Source organism: Chenopodium album, chromosome 8 (genome assembly GCF_948465745.1).
Source record: "Chenopodium album chromosome 8, dcCheAlbu1.1, whole genome shotgun sequence".
NCBI lineage: Eukaryota > Viridiplantae > Streptophyta > Magnoliopsida > Caryophyllales > Amaranthaceae > Chenopodium > Chenopodium album.
In genome coordinates this window covers 60444049-60467658 of record NC_137841.1, presented here as the reverse complement: position 1 = coordinate 60467658, position 23610 = coordinate 60444049, and the positions used below count along the sequence as shown (strand labels likewise).

Below are 23610 nucleotides of genomic sequence, written 5' to 3'. Positions count from 1 at the left end.
TATTAGGGGTTTTTTGTAGTAGTGTTAGCTAAAGACAGCGCTACTATTACTAGGGATGATGTCCCTCAGGATGTACTTTTGTGCCACCCCCAGGGGGGAAGGCAAACTTTTGTAAACTCTATAATTACTAATTAAGCCACCATTTTAACCTCCAAAAAAAAAAAAAAAAAAAACACCTATCTAGGTTAGTGTCATGTGGTCGTGAACATTATTGGGATTATTTGGTGCCTAATGAGGTTTTCCCATATGTACTTTTGAATACTTGTTCTATGAATTAATGCACTAACTGTTTATGGCTCACATGTTGTAGTCGTATATACAAAGTTAATCCCTACATATGATCGAGCGAGAACTAGCCAATGTACAACATTACATATATCTATTTTGACTTCACATGTACTCGGATAATTTAAAAAATGATCATTGATAAAAAAAAATAATAATAATAAATAATAAATAAAAATAAATAAATAAATAAAGGATTAAGTAAATAGTTTAAAATAGAGTTAAGCACACAATTAGGTACTCAATTGTTAAAAATTTCACCTTTTAGGTACTCAATTATTTTTACTTTGCTTTTTGGTACTGAGTTAAGAAATCAGGCCAAAAAAAATTAAATCAGCCAAAGAATTCAGTACCTTGGGTTAAAGAATTTAGTACCCTTGGTTAAGTATGTGGACCCCACCCGATTAAAAAATTAATATTTATAAAAAAAATATTGTATTAAATTTGACTAAGAAACTAGCCGTTGGTTTCTCTATTTAAAGAGGCATGAACCTGGCAGAAAATTCATCAAAAACAGCAAGAAAATTCATCAAAATTCATCAATAATAATTCATCAAAATTCATTCATCAAAAACAGCAAGAAAATTCATCAAAATTCATCAAAAAAGCAGCTTAACCAGCAACAAAACAGGTTCATTGAGCATGTTATTTAGGCATAAATTCTGCAAGGTTTTGCCAGATTTTGTAGAAAAAAAAAATAATAAAAAAACCAGAAACAGAAGGGTTGCTGCTTCCCCCTGGTGCTGGTACTTCAACTCTGCCACAAAATCAGCCATTGTTGCTTCTTCTGTCCAGCCACAAAATCAGCCATTGTTGCTTAACAAATTCATCCAAAACCATTTGTCAAAAAAAAAAAAAAAAAAAAAAAAAAAAATTCGAAAACCCAAATTTAACACAAAAACCACAACCAATCGACATCATCAATTTGTTCAAAAAAACCCCTAAAATTCGAAAACCCTAGGTCGCAACAAACATCAACAAATGGGCAAAAAATCCAAAATTTATATCAAATTAACAACATAAACGATGAGAAATTGAGCTTCGTTTTCCCCAGATTCGAGCACAAAGGTTGCTCGTTGTTCTTCGACGTTCGCAGCAAAGTTTCCAGAAATGGGAAAGAATAAAGGAGCAAAAAGGGGAATAAAGAAAAAGAAAGGGAAAAAAATGGGTTGACCCGCGAATTTTTTAATCGGGTGGGGCCCACATACTTAACCAAGGGTACTAAATTCTTTAACCCAAGGTACTGAATTCTTTGGCTGATTTAATTTTTTTTGGTCTGATTTCTTAACTCAGTACCCAAAAGCAAAGTAAAAATAATTGAGTACCTAAAAGGTGAAATTTTTAACAATTGAGTACCTAATTGTGTGCTTAACTCTTTAAAATATGATTGAATAATACTTTTTGTTAGAAAAGTCTGAATTAAACTTTAGTCAAAAAGTGGAACATACATTATTCTAACGTCAAAAAAACAATACAGCAAATGTTTACAACTTTACAAGCCATTACAAATTTTACATATATATTAGAAGCTTTAAGCTCAACTAGTCATAGTGTTTCCATTATCTGATTCTGAACTAGAATTATTATACTTGTACAATTTAGCACAAACAATGAAATACGCAAAGTTAACAGTTATTACAATTGCAAGTGTCCAACATGCTCTATCAATCCTTCCATGGTTTATATCATTTGGCAACCAAGAGGTTGTGCGACCAACCAAATTGATGAACGCCGAGCTAATGTAATAGCCAGCAGCTATATGTAACGATATCATTGATGTCGACGTACTTCTTAGTGACTTCGGAAATTCTTGATAGTACAATGCCACCTCCGGTGAAAAGGAAAACCCTTCACCAATACCCGTTATGACTAATGGAATTATGAGCCATAAGGCCGATAGTGGTGCAACAACATTTTGTTGGTCCGTCAAGTGGTAGACCTCGATTAAGTTAAGTCGTCTTCTCTCAATTAGAGCAAAGGTTATCGTAGCAAGAATGTTGCAAACATGTCCAACTCCGATACATTGTAAAAATGTCAAATGACGACCAGTGAGTTTTTTGTACGTAGGGATTATGTATCGATCGAAAATTGGAGATGTGATAGCCGTGAATACAAAGGTGACAACTACGAAAGTTCCGGGTGGAATTTTGTAATGAGAAGTAACACTTCGATCCGTGACTAATGCCATAAGTACCGTGAAGCTCATAATAATTCCTATTGCAGCACTTAGAAGAATGCTACTTGACCAAAGTGGCATTATTTTGATAAGCTTCTTCAAGTCTTCTACTTCTTCCATTGTGCATTGGCTCCATGATTTTGTTATGGTGTCTCTTGCTCGGTTGTCACCTTGTTTTATTAATGCCGCTCGATTTAAAAACCTTTAACAAAATAGAAAATCAAAATATAAACCACCTTAATATAACAATATTGATTGAGACAATCAAACAGAATACTCTTAATTATTGGAAAATTACTCTCTCTATATAAAAGCATAACATATTCATGTTTGATTTTATTCGATTCGTTTTAATAAATTGTTTGTTAACATTTAAATGTTATATTATCATTAATATGAAGCTACAGATATTTATGGTCAAAGTAATGTATTGACAAACATGTACATTTAAAATGAGCACAGTGTTATGTTGGATTAGAAGGCGTAAATAAATCAGGGACCCTTCAAATTACAAATTGAATCAAGAAACTTAATAAGATGTAAATGCATACCTGAGACTTTTACTAGGCAGTCCATGAGACAATTTTGAGTTCTCGTTTTCATAGAGGTAACAACTTTCTTCAACTATACTTGTATTATTTCTCAAGGCCGCGACAATAACCCTTGCTATGCTAGTGAAAGGGCTTCCTTGAGGTGGATATGTACGATAGAATCGTGATCCGATTATAAAGAGGGGAACGACAATCACATTCGCGGCAAGAGCAATAAAGAAGGAAAGTGCCCAACTTACACTAGTTTGGATATATATAAGAAGGGTGTACCCTATGATCCAACTAAAATAAAATGTGAAGACAAACCAATTGAAAAACACTGCTTGATGTTTAGGCTTATCGAGCTGATCCGCCCCCATGGTTCCGAGTAAGAAACGTGATCCTCCGACTCCAAGCGATGCTAGTATAAGAGATATAGAGAGAATGGCGTATTGAAAGGTTGTAGGAGGTACACAAGTTGAGTTAAGTGTGCATGGAGGTGGCCTCAATGACTTGATTGTAACTATAAGGGTAAGCATAAGTACTCCCTGTAAATTAAATTTACTGTCAGATAATATAAACTCCTTGATAGAGTGATTTCCATTGATCAATATTTATAGGGTTACAATGAGAAACCTAATCATATTAGGTAACTATAAGATATGTACAGATATCAAAGATAATCTTATACAAAATATATCCTAAACCTAGGATGAGAATATTCTATGGATATTCTCTATCACACCCCCGCAGTCAGAGCGGGAGAAAATCGGATGCTCAGACTGGATCTGAATCACGCATCGAACGGTAAGGATAGTATAGTAACCCATGATCAAAAGAGAAGTAGTAGACGTGTGCTGGTGATGACGATGAGAAGCAACAACCACGACCTACGTATAGTAGAGATATGCGCTTTTAGGCCGAAGGAGAAGAGTCACGCATATACTTGGGCCAAGTTGCAGATCCAGAGAAGAATAAGTTAAGGGATCAAACCATCATCAGGGAGAAGACACTACACTACAACAAGAAATCACAGTTGAAGAAAAACAAATAAAATTGCGCAAGAAAAGATTAAATCCCACCGCTTAAAATTAATCAATTCTCAAAAGAGAAACCAGGTAGCAAAAATTAATACTCCACAAAGATTCTAAGTGCTGCAACAATAAAAGGAGCTAACTTGATAGCAAAAGAGATGTGCAAAAGTTGACCTTATTGTGATATACCACCACCAGAACAAAATCTATGTGATTATGTGTAAAAAAAACAAATGAGGCAATGTAAGAATCATTGTTGGTCATGGGGAGGTGGAAGTAGAGTGCGGCACATGGAGTAGGTTGGCAGATGTGGTTACTGCCAGTAGTGGGAGGCGGTAGTGTATGCGATTGCCAACAACGATGGAGGAGGCTTTTCGCGATTGCTACTGTTGGTAGGAGGCGCAAGGTTACATAAAGATTCTAAAAAAAAAACTTTGAGAAAAGAAAAAAAAATTCTATATGTGTGTTTGCGGAAGCATAAAAAAAACTTTGAATATCCCGCCGGTGGGTTTAATTTTCTAACCCACCGGCAGGGTGAGAATTTTTGTATATGATCCCAAGATCTAACCTAAGCTGTGATACCATGTCAGATAATATAAACTCCTTGATAGAGTGATTTCCATTGATCAATATTTATAGGGTTACAATGAGAAACCTAATCATATTAGGTAACTATAAGATATGTACAGATATCAAAGATAATCTTATACAAAATATATCCTAAACCTAGGATGAGAGTATTCTATGGATATTCTCTATCATTTACAAACATTGAGTTATAATTGAATACTTTAATAAAAAAAATGCAAGTTTATCTTCATGATAAACCAAAGAAAATATGTTTATCTGGTGACATTTTTGTAAATAATTAATCAACAATTTTTTATTATTAAATATGTGTGACATCAGTGCGTTTCTGGTGCGGCTTGCCGCACCATGCGGCAGGGTACCAAATCAGCAAATGATAAAGTAACCCCAGACAAAGTAACCCCAAGACAAAAGTAACCCCTGACTGACTTAGTAACCCTTGACCAAGTAACCCCTGTGACCTAGTAACCCCTAACTGACTTAGCAACCCCCGACCTAGTAACCCCACGTAACCCCTGACCGCCGACCTAGTAACTCTTGACCTAGTAACCCCAAGTAAACCCTAACCGACCTAGTAACCCCTGACCGCCGACCTAGTAACCCCTGACTGGATCTAGTAACCCCTTACCCACCACCAACAAATTAAAAAACTACCACCAACCACCACCACCAACGAACCACTACCAACCTAAACCACCAACGAAACCAGATCTAGAACCCAAAACCACGAAACCACCACCATCCATCCACGAAACCACCACTATACACGAAAACAATTTGTTTTTCGTTCTTCAATTAAACAAAAAATTAAGTAATAAAATTTAACAACTTACAAGTTATATAATCAAAATCTTCAGCAAATAAGCTTGAATTCAACATAAAATTCGTAGAACATAAATTTCCAAAAGTAAACCATTAATGAAGTTTGAAGAAATTTGGGCTAAGAAGATGACACCATTGATGAAGTTTAAAGAAAAAAGAGGAGAGATGAATAAAATTGGGGGAAAAAGGAAAATGTTGTAGAAGATGGAAGAAGAACCGAGGAGAGAGAAATAAAATTGGGGGAAAAAGAAAAGTGTTGTAGAAGATGGAAGAAGAAAAAAGGAGAGAGAAAAAGGAGAGAGAAGAAAAATTAAAAGAAAAAATATATATGGCTGGCCGCACGTACGGCCAGCCGTATATGAAACTTTGTTGTGTGACATATGTTGATTTATTTACAAAAATGTCATGCTGATAGGGATTGTATATTTATTTATTTACAAAAATATCACAAGATAAACATTTTTGTGTATCTAAAACGTAAACCGGGTCTTCCTCTCAATAAATTTAATCAATTTATTATTTTTGTATAATCCAAATCCTCTATCCCACACTATGTACAATTTCATCTTATTGGTGTATTTTATTATTTTAAATGTTTTATTCGATCAAAAATTAAAGTCTTTACACTATTATAGTTTTCGTATTACTTACCAATAATGATATAATGGAAGAAACAAATGAAACGGAGAAAGCCCCAAAAGCCGAATCAGCAAAAACAGCTGCAATGAATGGACAAAGAGTGGTGAAACCGTTGATGATATTGTTGATTTGGGCAGCAGCAATGCTCTTCACATTGAAAACACTAATAAGAAACACTATTAAGTTGCTACTCCAAGCTCCTGCTGCTATGCTTAATGCCATGTTTGTTCCTACATTTTTACACACAAGAAGTAAAAAAAGAAATTATATAAAAAATTAATAAATAAATAAATAAAATATATATTGCATCTGAATTTTTACTCTTTAAGCTCATGGTCATTTCATCCTATTTTTGTTGAACTTAAATTATTTTTATTATTCCTCAAAAAAAAATATATATTTATTAAACAAAAATAACATAAATTAACATAAAAATAAACCACATGGCCATAAGAGGAGTCCAGTAATAGCCCCTAAGCCTTATAAAGTAATTTTTTTTTTTTTTTGAAAGTGCGTTATAAAGTAATTAATTCTCTCTTTTTCAATCAATGTGGAACACTTACATTTGTTGATAACTGAGAGGTCTATTCTTCAACAATTTTTACTAAACTAAACTTATTTTTAATTTTTTACTGAAATGAAATCATTTTCACTAAACATATGTTTGTATGGTGAAGTTAACAAGGCCTTTTGCAAACAAAAAATTTTATCAATGTTGTTTTCCATTTTTAAAAGATAGAACAACAATGTGTGTAAATAATAAAATAAATATAAATTTACTTCAAAGTTAATTTTCTTTTTTCTCTTCCATTCGAAGTTTTTACACGGAACACAAAAAATAATTTGAATGGTCCACCTATATGGCTATATGTGCGCTAATTATAAAGTCTATGTATTAAATCATTGTTATATTATCCTCAAGTCATCAAATAAATTTTTTACAGGACAAAAATAATTTAAGTAGAGTAAGTAAATGTTTAGCATACCTAAATAAGAAAATTAAAATTCAGCAAAAGAATAAAATAAAGGAAAATTTATAAATAATAATCCCAACTTTGCTCCATTTTCTTTTAATAATCCCAACTTCGGATTATTCTGGAATAATCCCAACTTTGGGGGTTGTTTATTTTCTTCAATCCCAATTACCGGTTACCTGTTGAACAAGTTAAATTCTTTTTTTTAAATGCCACGTGTCAAGAGCCAATTAGCCAAAAAAAACTAAAACAAAAAAAAAATTATAAACAAATCAGAAACCCATCCCAGCTCAGCCCCACTTCTTCCTTGACCACCCCAGCCCCAGCCCCAGCCTCAGCCCTTCCCTGACCACCCCAGCCCCACCGCCACCGGAACCCTAGCCACCCTAATAATCCTCTCCCGCACCAGAAAACCCACTCCCCTCCTCCTGCTGGCTAGCCGCCCCTCCCCCTTCCCCGTTGAACCACCTCCACCAATTCTCGTAACCCCCTTCCCTCAAAACTCCAATGTTTTTTTAAAAAATTTTAAAACTTGTTTGGATTATTCTGAAATGGGCTAAAGTTGGGACTTTTGCGAGCTGCTGTGATGTTGTTGACGGTAAGAAAGAGATGGAGTAGTTGTTGGTGATGTTCGAATTTGGTGGTGTTGTTGTAGTATGGTGATGGTGGTGACGGTTTACTTGGTGTTTGTGTGGGGAATGGGAGGGGGTTTCGGGGAGGCAGAATAGTGGTTTAGAGGGAATGGGGAGGGGCGGTGCCAGGGGTGGGGGATGGGCGGCGCCAGGGGTGGGGGAGGGGTGTCAGGCCGACGAGGGAGGGGGTTGGGATGGGCGGTAGAGATGTGGGTTATGGTGGTCATTTGGAGGAAAGGGGAGGAGCTGGGATTTTTTTATTTTTTTAAATAATTTTTATTTTTTATTTTTTGGACCAATCAGGACTTGACACATGTCAAGTTACCTGATATAATAAGTCATTGACTTTTGTTGACCGGTTTGGGATTGAAGAAAATAAATAACCCCCAAAGTTGGGATTATTCCAGAATAATCCAAAGTTGGGATTATTAAAAAAAAATGGAGCAAAGTTGGGATTATTATTTACAAATTTTCCTAAAATAAATTGAGGTAATTTCTGTATTACATGCCAAGAAGAATGAACAAACTTTCCAACACTTGAACTTCAAGGGCGAAGAGATAGAAAGAGACCTAGGATTAGCAAGGAGCTCAACCAACCCCCTTTCTCATTATTGATGTGTTGCTTTGTTACTGCATTTGACTCCATTTGGATACCTTCTTTCAACTGCAACTCTAAAAATTTTAGGAAAAATCTTTTTTATGCGACATAATAAGTGAAGAATAATAATTCAGACTAGTCCAATATATAGAGTAATTAAGTAATTAATAAAGTCAATAATAGTCATTTTCTAAATTGAAAATATTTCCAACACATGCATGTCTCAAAGAATGAAATAGTATTATTCTTTGTTTTAGATGCTTTTATTATCATAACCCATTTTTTTAATTAATAATGATTCATTCCTTTTTCAAAAAAAAAAAAAAATGATTCATTCTTTGTGTTTTTTTTTTTTTATTTTTTTAAAATTTGTCTTGCTTATTGTTTACACAATCTTTAATTTATGTATTTCATTATGATTAAAATTATATATTTATATATGGTTTATAAAAATTATACGGAATATTAGTTAATATTTCAAAACTTATATCAAGACGAATCCATGAAGATGGCATATTAGTGTGCTTTTTTTTTACATATTTATCGCTAGAGTAGTATTAGATTCCATGCAATGGCGGATGCACAGTTTTCAAGTGGAGTCCCTTAACCCCAGTTGGGCACTTGATCATAAAAAAATTCTATCAAATTTTTTAAAAAAAATCCTATTAAAATCTAATAAATATAAAGTAAGGGGAGTTTTTTTTTTTTTTTTTTTCAGAGATCCGATAAAATTTTCTTAACGTACCATGTATGATTATAAATTTTAGTGATAACCAATCAAATAAGAGATTTGTAAAAAAAAAATTAGATTTAAATAATTCAAATACTATATAAGCAAAATTGGCGAATGATATTTTGAAGTTTTTTTTTTTTTTTTTTTTTGACGGGAAACACACTCAAATTTTATTAAGAAGACAGGAGGCTGCAGTCAGCCATTACAAATTCGTGAATATCGCTGGGATACTCCTCCAGCCATACACGGAAATTATCAAAAGTACTACTCAGTTTCGCCAAACTATGAGCCACCTTGTTGCCATCACGTTTCACAAACTCAAACTCACAAATCTGACAGCAGCTAGCAAGCTTCAAAATATCTTTCACCACAATGCCAAAGGTCGTCTGGTCATCTTTGCTCTTCTTTAAATGGGAGTGAATTTTGAGATTATCAGTCTCGAGACAAAGTCTCACAAAACCAGCTTCCATGGCAGTCTTCAAGCATGCCTCATGGCCATAGCCTCAGCCACATCCACTTCAAACCTTCCCCTAACTTGCAAGCAAGTAGCAGCGACAACATCCCCAACATTGTCTCGCATAACTCCCCCAAAACCCACCTGATTGCTATTGAATAAAGCCGCATCGGAATTTACCTTAATGATGTAAGGGGGAGGAGCACTCCATTGGCTTTTCAAAGGCGCAGCATCGCTGGTGGGTTGTGCAGGCTCCTGAGCGTTCTCATATTCACCCACTAAACCCACCGCCTTGTGGATGGTATCAAGCAATTCCGTCTTCTTACGATCATAAATCCAACGGTTCCTACGTAACCAAATACCCCAAACAATGCTCCAAAAAATATTCCACCAGTGAGGCTCTTGATGAACAACTCTCACTCCAATGCACCACTCCATAAAGTTATGTCCATCGTAATTATCTACTTTCAGCCTCAAGGGGGACAAATACCAGATCGTTCTCGCTTCATCACAATACACAAGCATATGGAGTATTTTCTCTTGTAGCTCACCACACATCGGGCACACCGGATCAAGGCTTTCCTTCTGTTTACCAACGAAACACGGGCTGCTACAGCACCCTTCACTGCTCTCCACCCAAAATTCTTAATCTTAGGAGGCACCTCTGCTTTCCAAATTATATTCCAATTAAAATCAGACGAAGACAAAGACGTGGTGGCCTTGTCACGAGCCTGCTGCAGAGTAATCAGGTTGTATGCACTTTTAACAGAGAAGTGCCCATCCTTAGTGTGCTGCCAAGTCCAAAGGTCCGGACTATCAAAATGAGGGATTGGTATGTTACCAATTTCTTGAACTTCAATTGGTGAAAAAAGAGTATTGAGTGTCTGCATATTCCAGCTTCTTCCTTCCCACAGGTCCCGAACCACCTTAGCATCCGTCTCAATCTGTATCCCCGAGTCCGCAACACGAAAATCAGGAACATTCGGTATCCAAGGGTCCTTCCATATGTCAATTGACGCACCATTCCCCACTATCTTTCGAATACCCTTTAAGAGAACATCCCTAGCACCAAGTATTGACCTCCAAGTATAACTAGAATTTGAGGTAACCGTGGCCTCCAAAAACAAGGTATTTGGAAAGTACTTCCCTTTTAGCACCCGTGCCATCAAAGAGTCCTCTTTTGTAACAATCCTCCATGCTTGTTTTGCTATTAAGGCTCTATTAAAGTTCCTCATGTTTCGGAAGCCAAAACCCCCATTTTTCTTTGGGGTGTACATCTTTTCCCAAGCCACCCAATTCATCTTTCTTTCATCTCCTTTTTGCCTCCAAAAGAAATTTCGACACCACTTCTCAATTTCATTAAGGATGCTTGCCGGAATTGAGAAACATTGCATTGCATACGTCGGAATTGCTTGAGCTATTGACTTAATCAACACTTCCCGGCCCACTTGAGACAAGTATTTTTCTTTCCACCCCTTTAGTTTTTTCCAAACTTTATCCTGAATATTCTGGAAAACCTGCTTTTTAGAGCTACCAATATACGTTGGGAGCCCTAAATATTTTACATGTCCTTCGACATCCTTAAAAGATAACTTCATCTGAAGAATATTTTTCCTTTCTTGCTCTATGTTTCGGCTAAAGGACACCTCAGATTTATCCATGTTCAGTTTCTGTCCAGAGGCTACTTCATAAGTATAAAGAATACTAAGCACATTATCAATCTCATCTTCATTAGCCCTCACAAACAATAGACTATCATCCGCAAAAAATAAATGTGAAATTGGGTTCACATTTCGACCAATTTTAATTCCGTGGATGAGACGTCTATTTTCCGCATCTCTAAGCAACGCAGACAAACCTTCAGCACACATAATAAACAGAAAGGGAGAGAGTGGGTCACCTTGTCTAAGCCCCCGACTAGGCTTAAAAATTCGAGACGGTTTCCCATTTACTAGAACATCAAAAGAGGCCGTACTCACACAATTCATCACCAAGCTTACAAAATTTTCCGGCAAACCCAATTTTAACATCATTTTTTCCAAGAAACATCACTCAACTCGATCATAGGCTTTGCTCATATCAAGTTTAAGCCCCAAGTAGCCTTTTTTCCCCTTCTTTTTTTTCCGGAGATAGTGAAAACACTCATATGCAACTAACACATTATCCGTAATCAGTCTACCCGGAACAAAACCACTCTGTGACTCATTGATCATATAGGGAAGAACTACTTTCAACTGATTAGCAAGCACTTTGGTGACAATTTTATACAATACATTGCACAAACTAATAGGTCTATAATCAACAGGAGACTCACAATTTTTTTGTTTCGGGATTAGTACAATGTGAGTCTGATTAATAGAACCTATGTTACCATTATTATTAAGAATATCAAGCACCCTTGCAACAACATCAATGCCAACAATATTCCAAAATTTTTGAAAGAAAATTGTCGACATACCATCAGGTCCGGGAGCTTTCGTAGGATGCATTTGGAAAAGGGCCTCCCGTACTTCTTCTGCAGAAAAAGGCCTGGTAAGGGTACTCCATTGTCTATCAGTCACAATTTGCTCCACCTTACAAATAACCGGCTCCACCTCCACTTGACTATTCGAAGCGAACTCGAAGTGGTCCACAAAAATCTCAGAAATCTGATCTTCGTCCTAAAAAATGTCACCAGCCGCATTTTTTATTTTTTTTTATATTGTTCCATTCCGATCTCTGCTTTGCCTTCATATGGAAAAAGGTGGAATTTTTGTCTCCATTTTTCAACCACTCTTGACGACTTCGTTGCTTCCAGTACATCTCTTCTCTACGTTCCAACTCATCCATTCGATCGTCAAGGGCCCTCATTTGAGCTATCACCTCATCCGATTGTGCTTCTTGCATAAGGCTCTCCATTTTTGCTCTACAATCTTTCATCTCTTTAACAAAATCCCCAAATTTATCTCTACTCCAAGCACTCAGTCTTGTAGATGTAAAAGCAATTTTAGAGCATAAATCGCCTCCCAATTCCCACACCTGTGAGACTATATCAGCACACATCTCATCACGTAACCACATTTCTTCGAACCGATAAAGCTTAACCTTCTTCTTCTTTTTCTTGGGGAATGTTAACGCATCTTTAATACACAACAATATAGGGAGGTGGTCGGATCTTCGTTTTGAAAAATGTGTAACAAAAGAACCCGGGAAGCACTCTTTCCAAGCTAGATTAGCAAAGTATCTATCAAGCCTTTCTTGCACATTCTCCTCTCCACCACTATTATTAGTCCACGTAAAATCATGTCCAATATATCCCATGTCAACTAACTCACAAAAGTCCACAGCCTCGCGCAAGATGTCTGCTTCCCCATTGTTAAAATCACGCCCCCCTTGTTTCTCAGCTGACGTTAACATGAGGTTGAAGTCCCCTCCACATAGCCAAGGCTGGTCACGCCTACCCATCATAGCCTTCATCAAAGCCCCTGTCAAGTGTTTTTTTTTCATCTTCTGGGTGGCCATAAAGGCCGGTGAACCTCCAAGCATCATGCCCATCTGACTGTACCCACACATCAATGTGATTGAGAGAAAAGGAATTCACAGTCACATCCATTTTTTCCTTCCATAACAACACCAAACCACCACTCCTACGTCTCCCCTCTCCTGCACATTCAACAATAAATGCATTGCTGAATTTTATTTTATTTTTTAATTTTTCTACTTCATGTTTTTTCAATCTCGTTTCCGAAAGGAACACCATTTGGGGGCTCTCAAGACACACAATGCGCTTTAACGCATTAACTGCAGAGGTGCTCCCCAGCCCTCTACAGTTCCATGAAAGTATGTAGCTCATTGGTCACCGAGAGCCCTATGAGTGGGGCTCGCCACCTTTTCAGTTACAACATCAATAATTCTGCGCTTATAGCTCAATTCTACACCACTCGTACCCACCAATTCTGCCTCATTCTCTCCTGCCCTCACCCTCCTTTTTTCCCCAGAAATATTCGCTGTATTTCCCATGCTATGATCACCTTCCCTACTTAATCTTTTCCACTGCTTATTCACCCCTCTTTTTTCACCATTCCCCTTACTTGCTTCCCCTTCACTCTCTTCCAGGTTATCCGTATTATTTTCACCACTATTAAAAACAAAGAGGTTGCCATAAGAGTTAGAATCATCTCCCGTCCTACTCAAGTCAACCTCCCCCAACTTATGAGCAACGTCCCTCACTTGAGCACTCGGCTTTTCTTTAACAGAATTAGATTTCGGCTTTGTAACAAAAAGGGGTCTAGCACATCTCCCTCCTACATTACCTTCATCTGCCCTCCTATAGCTTGCATTATATTTCCAAGGCGACGCCTTTAGCCAGTTCCCATAAGGAACTTCAGGCTCCTCAATGTCTCTGCATTCTTCATAGTCCTTAACACCATGTCCTATTCTACCACAAAAGAAGCAAAAAAGTGGTGGTTTTTCATACTTTACCTCAAAGATTTCCTCCACCCCTCCACGCATCTTCAACTTGACTGACTTCACAAGGGGTCGACGAACATCGAATAGAACACGAAGCCGAATTGATTTGTCGATTCCTACTTGTGCCTCATTGTCCATCTTCACAAAAATTCCCAGCTTATTGCCTATTTTTTCTACATTGCTTAGGTTCAATCTGCCCTTGAGAGGAAGGTTATAGACCCTAATCCACATTGGGAGATAATGAAGTTGAGTGTCGGAGGGTTTAATCGAATCAGTTATGTCCCCCAGAAGCAAAGCATGTCTATCGAAATGCCACGGTTGTTCCTCGATAACCCTATATTTATCCTTCCAATGGTGAAATTGGAACATAAACATGTTTTTCCCAATGTTAGTAATTTCGACACCATGCCTGGGCTGCCAAACTCCTTTCATTGTCGTGATGAAGGCATTGCTATTCACATTCCTATTCGTCCATATCTTCCCTACAAGAGCCAATTCAAGCCGAGCATCCTCATCCTCCTCTCCCTTGTCATCCCAGTCAATTGCTTCGTCAGTGTATCCCTCCTTTGACGCCTCATCATTACCGACGTTCTCCGCAACCGTTTTTGTTAAAGGAATTATTTTTTCATTCTCCGCCATCACAAATTCACACCACAATTGAAAAAACCGAATTGAGATCAAGAAAAAACTCGAAAAAAATCGAGAAAAGCCCCTAGGAAAGGAAAACCCTAGTCACGAACTAGAACAACCCTCCCAAGGATAACCTAGAGGGAACTTTTTTGGTGTTACATTTTGAAGTTTAAAATAATAATGTATTATCTTTTGAAATTAGGAATTTATTTAAAAATATGACGAATGAGATAAATTCACAATTTATTTTAAAATAAAAATATTTAATATTACACCGTGTGCAACGAATATATATAATAACAAATTTTATCACATAAATACAATATATATATATATATATATATATATATATATATATATATATATATATATATATATATATATATATATATATATATATAGGGGAAGGCTCTCGTGAGAATTTTTCTTATATGAGAATTTTTCTTATGTGAGAACACTCTTTATGTTCTAAATTTTTACTCGTATGTTCTAAATTTTAAATATGATGTTCTAAACTTTTCCTTAGGTGTTCTAAATTAAATCAAATGTTCTAATTTAGTATTCACATGTTCTAAACCATAAATTAGTTAAGTTTGATGTCATAAATTTTAAATAACTTGTTCCAAAATTTTAATTTATATGTTCTAAATTTTAAAACGCGTGTTCTAATATTTTTAATTATATGTTCCAGATTTTAAAGCGTATGTTCTATTTTTTTACACATATGTTCTAAATTCTTTACTCACACTTTCTATATTCTATATCAGTTTGTTCTAAATTTTTATTCACATGTTCATAATCTTAAATCAGATGTTCTAAATTTACTCATATGTTTAAAATTTCATAAAGCAAATTTTATAAATTTTTAATCACTTGTTCTAATTCTTAAATCAGATGTTCTAAACATATTACTCACACAAATGTTCTAAATTATTACTCATATGTTCAGAATTTTAGTTTGAGTCACATGTTCTAAATTTTAACTCGCATGTTCTAAATTTTTACTCACATGTTCTAAATTTTTACTCACATGTTCTAAATTTTAAATCAGTTCTCATATAAGTATGAATTCTCACATATGAACCTATTCTTACCGGATCCCTCCCCTATATATATATATATATATATATATATATATATATATATATATATATATATATATATATATATATATATATATATATATATATATATATATATTTTAAAAAATACAAGTAAATCGTGCATCGTACGGAATTCATCTAGTTATTTATATTTTTTGACCCTATTAAAAACTTTTCAATTGCATTTTGAATTTTCCAATTTTAAATTAGACAACACAAAGAAGTAGAGGCTGGTAGTTCATAATTCTTTTTTTTTTTTTACAGGAAACTTTTAAATTTATAAAATATCAACACTATACACTAATCTAATTAAATTTCACCTCAATATCTCAATATATGACGTAGTATGATCGAAGACACAAATAATATAGTTAAATAATGCGGAAAATATTTTAATCTATGATTATTTTACACACTGTTATGGATAAAGTAATCATTCCATGAATATTTTACACACTATCTTTATCAGCACAATTGGGACGAATGTGGTGGGGAAAGTAGTATTTATATTCGATTCCATCATTTTTGATCTCCACCCTTGTTTCAAAGTAGTAAATAAATAACTAAATATGCCTCTGCCTCAAAGTGGAATGTTCATTCATAATGCAATTAATTATAAATAATTCCAAGTGGATGCACTTGATATATTAAATATATAGTATTAATTCCTCGTAACTTGATATACTACTATAGGTCTATAGTGTACGGCACCCTAGAAGTTGGAAATAGTAAGATCCATAATAATGCAATTGATATCAAATAATTCCACACACAATGCAAGAAAATGAGTTCATTCACGATAGACAATTAACGACAGGCCCAAATTCATACTCCTTTTTCTTTTTGACTTTTTATCAAACTTAAGGGTTTTTTTTTTATTTTTTTTTTTTTTTTTTTTTATATATATATAACGAGCTAGGACGAGCCTGGGTCCAACCAAATTCTAAGACAGGCCCAAATTAATGAAAGGCCCTAATTCTTACCTTTTTCTTCTCATTTGAAATTCAGGCAATTACCAATTGCAGCCAAAATTTCTTATAAGTTGTAAATTGTGGTCCAATTTAACTTTTTCATCGGTTTACGTGTCGAAAAATATTCGGTTAAGGTTTTAGGGGTCATTTTAGCTCGTAAGGGATCGAATTGAGATCGGGATTAGCAAAAAAAAATAACGTAAGTGTCTCGTTTTATGTAACAAAAATGTATCGATTTGTGGGCAATTATTTTTTACTGAATTGAAATTAATTATATAGAACTGAAATTAATTATACTAGACTGAAATTATTTTTATAAAATTGAACTTATTTTTACTAAATATAATATTTTTAAAGGTGAAATGAATAGGGCCTAAGATAATACATGCGTAAATTAGTGTAATTATTAATGTGTTTATGGTTATTTTATCTTCTGAAGAGGCTTTGTTTATCATTCTCCTAAAACAAAGAATAAATTGAAATATAGTAACAAAGTTGGTTGAACAATGAAGAAGAAGAAGAAGAAGAAGGGACTTTACAACAATCAAGTGCAAGCCATTACATTAAGGCGAAATCCTTATCTTAATCAAATAGGCACAGTTTTGCTATCGTCGGACGACGAATCAGGATTATTATACTTGTACAATTTGGCACAAACAAGGAAATAAGCAAAGTTCACCGTTATTACAATTGCAAGTAACCAACATGCTTTATCAACCCTTCCATGGTTTATATCATTAGGCAACCAAGAAGTTGTGCGACCAACCAAATTGATGAACGCCGAGCTAATGTAAAATCCAGCAGCTATATGCAACGATATCATTGATGTCGATGTACTTCTTAGTGACTTCGGAAATTCTTGATAGTACAATGCCACCTCCGGCGAAAAAGAAAACCCTTCTCCAATACCCGTTATGACTAACGGAATTATGAGCCATAAGGCCGATAGTGGTGCAACAACATTTTGTTGGTCAGTCAAGTGGTTGACTTCGATCAATTTGAGCCGCCTTTTTTCAATCAAAGCAAAGGTTATCACGGCAAGAATGTTGCAACCATGTCCAACTCCGATACATGTTAAAAATGACAAATGACGACCAGTGAGTTTTTTGTACATCGGAAGTATGTATCGATCGAGCAATGAGGAAGTGATGGCCGTGAGTACAAAGGTGACAACGACGAATGTTGCTGGTGGGACTTTATAATGAGATGTAACACTTCTATCCATGACTAATGCCATAAGTACCGTGAAACTCATGATAATTCCGACTGCAACACTTAGAAAGATGCTACTTGACCAAAGTGGCATTATTTTGAATAGCTTCTTTAAGTCTTCTACTTCTTCAACTGTGCATTGACTCCATGATTTTTTTATGGTGTCTCTTGTCTCGTATTCACCTTGTTTTATTAATGCTGCTCGATTTAAACACCTTCAAAATCATAAAACATCAAAGTTTATTTAAACCAATTGATTATAACGATATTGTACCAATTAGTACCACTACTACATTAGATTAGGTAGTATACCCTCTATATGTATCCCAAACTTGACCAAGATAAGATGTGCATTTGATCAATTTTATCCTGTGATTTATTTAGCAGATACATTTAGATTTTGACATTAATAAATCCATTAAATTATTTATTTAAAAAAAATTGCTTATTTAACAAGATTCCACACTACCGTACCAGTTCGCTTGCCTTTTAGTGTAAACTACCAAAGATATAGTCAATGTTTAATACTTCTTTTTTTTTCATAATAATCGCAACATTTTGACTTAACACATGCACGTTAATTAATGCACAACTTGACCAATTATATTTGTAATTATATGTTATAAAAAAGTATATATAAAAGATTAATATAATAAAAATAAACTAAAAGATTAATCTACAACATGCCAACATATATTTTTATAAATTGATAAAAATATATATATATATATATATATATAGTGAAAATAAACAAATGAATAGTATAAAAGTTAAAGCGTTGCGATTGATACGAAACAGAGTAAGTATAGTGTAGACTTTGCAAAGATCATGACATCATAACTAAAATTGGAGTAATTAAGTAAAGTATTTGACTTTGAAAGACAAATGATTTAATCAAGGAAAACAACAAATAGACTGGAAATGCATACCCGAGACTTTTACTAGGTTTTTCATAAGAAGACAACTTTGAGTGCTCATTATTGTCATGAAGATAACAATCATCTTCAACCACATTCTTATTTTTGAAGGTGGCAACAAAAACCCTTGCTATGCTAGTGACAGGACTTCCTTGAGGTGGACATTTACGATAGATTCGTGATCCAGGCAAGAAGAGTGCAACAGCAATCAAATTCGCGGCAAGAGCAATGAAGAAGGAAAGTGCCCAACTCACACTAGTTTGGATATATATAAGAAGAGTGAACCCAATTATCCAGCTAAAATATATGACAAAAACAAACCAATTGAAAAATCTTGCTTGATGTTTAGGATTATCAAGTTGATTTGCCCCCATGGTTCCAAGTAAAAATCGCGATCCTCCAACACCAAGTGATGCTAGTACAAGTGTTACGTAGAGAAAAGAGTTCTGGAAGGTTGTCGGAGGTACACAAGTTGAGTTAAGAGGGCATGGAGGTGGCCTCAAAGACTTGATAGTAACTATTAGAGTAAACATGAGTACTCCCTGTAAATTAGAATTACAAAGATTAACCAATGAACATTTATAGAATTGCAAAGGCTTATATAACTTCTTATAGTATGTTCCTTACATCCTTACATACTCCCTCATACATTGTACATTCTATATAGGAAATAAATTTTAGCATTTTTTCGTTCGTTGTATATAACTAGCTTAAATCCCATGCAATTGCGGCTGTTGCACATTTTATAAAATGTTTTTTATAGATTTAAAATAATTTGTATATAGTTCAAGAATTTCTTACAAATCTATTCTCTTTTTACATGTATTAATTAAAACTTTATAGTTATTGAAACATTAGTGCCAAATTTTAGTTTGTCATTTGTGATTAATTTGTCTCGATTTCAATGGTAATCATCATATATTTATTTTATCATCCATGTCAATCATTTTTTTCAATGCAAACAATAAGCCATGAAGGGTAGTGGTATTACTAAATTTTATTAGGACACCCACCACCACCTCACCTTCATTTATATAATGGAGATTTTTGTACATCGTATATAAATTTATTCACTTTTTATACATTTTCTTTTATTAATCCACCTTTTTTTAATACTAAAAAACTTATCTACAATAATTGGTTAAAAAAAGGGGGGGGGGGCAATGGAGTATATATTAGAATGAAATGGCTAAGGGCTTGATTTCTTCGGCTTATTTTCACTTCAGTTCAGCTCCAATAAGTTCAATTCAGTTCAGTTTAGTTCTTAATTTCCTTCTCTTGTATAATATTCAGTTCAATTAGCTCTAATAAGTTCATTTCATTTCAGTTCATTTCATTTCAGTTCACTTCACATCAGCTCAGTTCAGTCAATCAGAACAGGCCCTAAGTCTATTCATCTTAACTTGTGAAAGGTGCCGGTTCAATATATATGGTCCTTCATCTTACCTTTAAAAGTATATAAATAAATGGAAGCTAATTCCATAATACCAATTTTAATTTGATCGATCAATTTCACTCATCATAGTAAACCACTAATTAATTCAAATCATATATAGGTTTGGAGGACAAATTACTTACCAATAATGAAACAATACTAGAAACAAATGTAACGGAGAAAGCACCAAAAGCAGAATCAGCTAAAACAGCTGATACGAATGGGAAAAGACTGACGAAACCGCTAATAATGTTGCTAATTTGGGCAGCAACAATGCTCTTCACATTGAAAACACTGATTAGAAACACAATCAAGTTGCAAACCCATGCTCCCGATGCTATACCTAATCCCATGCTTGTTCCTACAATCATATACCAATATTATAATGTTACTCATATTTTATATAATCATGCTATGTGCTAACCTAGCTAAAGGATTATAAAAATGGAAAACAACAATAATTAAATCTGAACTAGTTTTTAGGCTTGAGCGATGCTATGAGTTAATATATTAATTTTAGTATTGAAATCGTTATTTACATTTAATATTAGTAAAATATAATAACATGTAATATGGTGATAGTTTAGGGGCTAACACTTAAGTATTTAAATTTAAGGTTGTGAGTTCAAATCTTGTACAATGGGTTTAAATTTAAGGTTGTGGGTTGAAATATTTTATATCTTACAATTAATATCCTAAAAATGTATAAAATATGCAACGGAAGTAGTTTAAAGTACATCATAGATTTTAACCACATAATTTGATTTGATGCGTACAATAATCTCTTAGTCCAAATTTTAACATTGATTTGTTGAAAACAATAAAACAAGTGTAACCTCTCTTTCTTAAAATTAGCATATATAGGTGGCAGTGTTCATTTATGGATCATTAATTTGAAATTAAAATGGATTGGACATGGCCAAAATTTGAAATATTAATAATTCAAGGCTTAAACCGATTTTTAAAGGTTATTAACTACAAAAATTGAAAATTTATAAGTATTTTATTTTCATCAGCGATATTTGGTGCATCAACCTCTAAACTATCCTACGTGTCATTCTCACATTAAAAACTTTTCCTCCATTTCTAAGTATAATTTCATCAATTATTATTATTATTATTATTATTATTATTATTATTATCTCAAAAATAATGAAAACTAATTATTATGCAAAATAATAATTTTTTTTTAAATCGTGCAACGCAAGAATCTAATCTGTCTAGTATTGAAAATATAATAAAATACAGTATAAATTTTTTATTTATTTATTTTCTCAAGGATCAATTGTTGATTGAATATCCCTGAGTACTTTCTATTTCTCTTTTCTTCTAAGAGAAAATCACATCTACTTCCACTATTCGTAATAATTAGCCTAAAAGGTATTCCGTATCATTTTAGTTATATGATGATGATTGTGATGGAGGGATTTTTAATACAAAAATGGTGATATGATCAGATGATGAAAAGTAAGAATCCTTTCCCAACCACTTTACGCTTACTATAATTATTGGTACGGTATACGCATTGTAAATTTATGTCGTTGGGTGTAGAAACTAGAAAGTAGCAAGTTTGATTAAATGAAAAAATTTTACAAAGCGAGTTTGTACAATAATCATATACACTTGTACGTTAAATTTTACCCTCTATTTTAAACTCATGATGCACTATATTATGCAACCAGTTGTACCTTCATTGTTGATAATTAATTACTACTTCCGGTCTAAATTACTCGCAACTTTGGGGTATTATTTGTGAGATATAAAATATTTCACAGTTGCGAGTAATTTGGACCGGAGGTAGTAAATATAAGCGAACTTGTTTTTGTAAAACTTGCTTATTTAAGTCAAATGAGCCTACTTGTTTGGCTTTAAGAATTTCTCTTATTTATGTTTGATTGAGTACAACAAAATAGTTGTTGAACATTGAGTCGCTTGTGTAAAATAATTTTGGACGCATTTGTGATTGGTGATAAAAAAACCTTTTAGTTATGAGAAAAAATAAAAATTCGCTTTTAATGGTGATTTAATTGATTTGATCATTGTTTAATAATAAAAATGAATTATACTTGATTTGATTTATTATAAATTTAAAGGATGAGGAAGACAGAGAACCATAGAAAGTATAGTTGAGGGATGAAAATAACATCACATTTTGTCGGTACCAGGGCATTTATTATTTGCAGCTAAAAAGATCAAATTACGGAGATAATTTACTTGATTTTAACTTAAAGCTTAGGCAGTTGTTTTTTTTTTTTTTTTTTTGGACAGGAGCTTAGGCAGCTTTACTCTATTGTAATGCATTCATTATACTACTTGTATAAATATACTATATTTATCTACTACTATATTTATTTTTATTTTTTATTTTTTATTTTTTGAAATAATCTACTACTATATTTATACTACTTGTATAAATATAGTAGTAGATAATTTAGCAAATATGAGTCGAGAAATTAATGTATAAATCTTGACTTATGGTGATACAAATATAAGTAATTAGATATTAATTGTAAGTCTTTACACATACATCTTGACTTACAAAATTAATACTCTGTACTTCATATAAGTTTTTGGATATTTTGAAAAAGTATTTGAAAATTTCATCATTAAAATTATTGGATATATCATTTTTTGAAATATTTTAATATGGTAGTAATTGGCTGGGTTTCCTCTAAAAAAAAATTAATTGAGTGGGTGCACTCACGGCATGGCGGTCCGTGTTCACCCAATATCATTTAATATGAGAACAGATTGAGTGTACTCTGTAGTCTGTACGATCATAATTATCTATTAGTATATGAATAAATTGTCGAAAAATATATAGCTAGATTAAAAAGTTTTTAGAACTAACATAGAGATTATATAAATTAGATGAGCAAACATAAACCTTAAACATGGAATGATTCTTCATTAAAAACAAGTTTGATAAGAATAAAGAATATATAATATGTATTGAACATATAATATAATGTAAAACTATCAAACATAATAAGATAAAAAGGAGAAAAGAGAGAAAAAAAAAACCGAGAACTAGGAAGGAGCTGAGCCAACCCCCTTTGCCATTGTTGATGTGTTGCTTTGTGTCTTCGTTTGGCTCCATTTGGTTGGCTTCTTTTAGATGTGACGACTGATATTTTTTGGAGGGATCTTTTTTGTACAAGTGAATAATATTAATCAACACTCACTCAATATATAGTGAATTGAAGAATTCAATGATCGATACTCCTCTTTTTGACATATTATTTTTTTATTGTTTCTTGAAACCACATGATTCATGATCTTGAAATTAAAGTCAAGATGTCTTAATCTTTAAGCAGCTTATTGTATGATAGAATGTACTCAACCACTAGCAGATGGTTGAGTCCCAAGAATATATACTATATCACGTCCCTTGACACGAGAATTTGTTGGGGGCTTTTTCATACCCT

At 33.7% G+C, this 23610-nt stretch overlaps 2 protein-coding genes across 2 annotated transcripts; both read right to left on the bottom strand.

Moving 5' to 3' along the window:
- Positions 1 to 1822: 1822 nt before the first annotated feature.
- Positions 1823 to 6296, bottom strand: LOC145643109 (protein NRT1/ PTR FAMILY 2.7-like). Its single transcript, XM_081694271.1, has 3 exons — positions 6087 to 6296; positions 2998 to 3539; positions 1823 to 2663 (listed from the first exon to the last, which is right to left on the bottom strand). Exons 1-3 carry the CDS (start codon positions 6294 to 6296, stop codon positions 1823 to 1825), a joined length of 1593 nt encoding a protein of 530 aa, XP_081550397.1.
- Positions 6297 to 17132: 10836 nt separating this feature from the next.
- Positions 17133 to 23329, bottom strand: LOC145556194 (protein NRT1/ PTR FAMILY 2.3-like). Its single transcript, XM_081617846.1, has 4 exons — positions 23207 to 23329; positions 20326 to 20543; positions 18760 to 19289; positions 17133 to 18045 (listed from the first exon to the last, which is right to left on the bottom strand). The coding sequence occupies exons 1-4, from the start codon at positions 23280 to 23282 to the stop codon at positions 17205 to 17207; spliced, it is 1665 nt and encodes a 554-aa protein (XP_081473972.1). The 5' UTR covers positions 23283 to 23329; the 3' UTR covers positions 17133 to 17204.
- Positions 23330 to 23610: the final 281 nt, after the last annotated feature.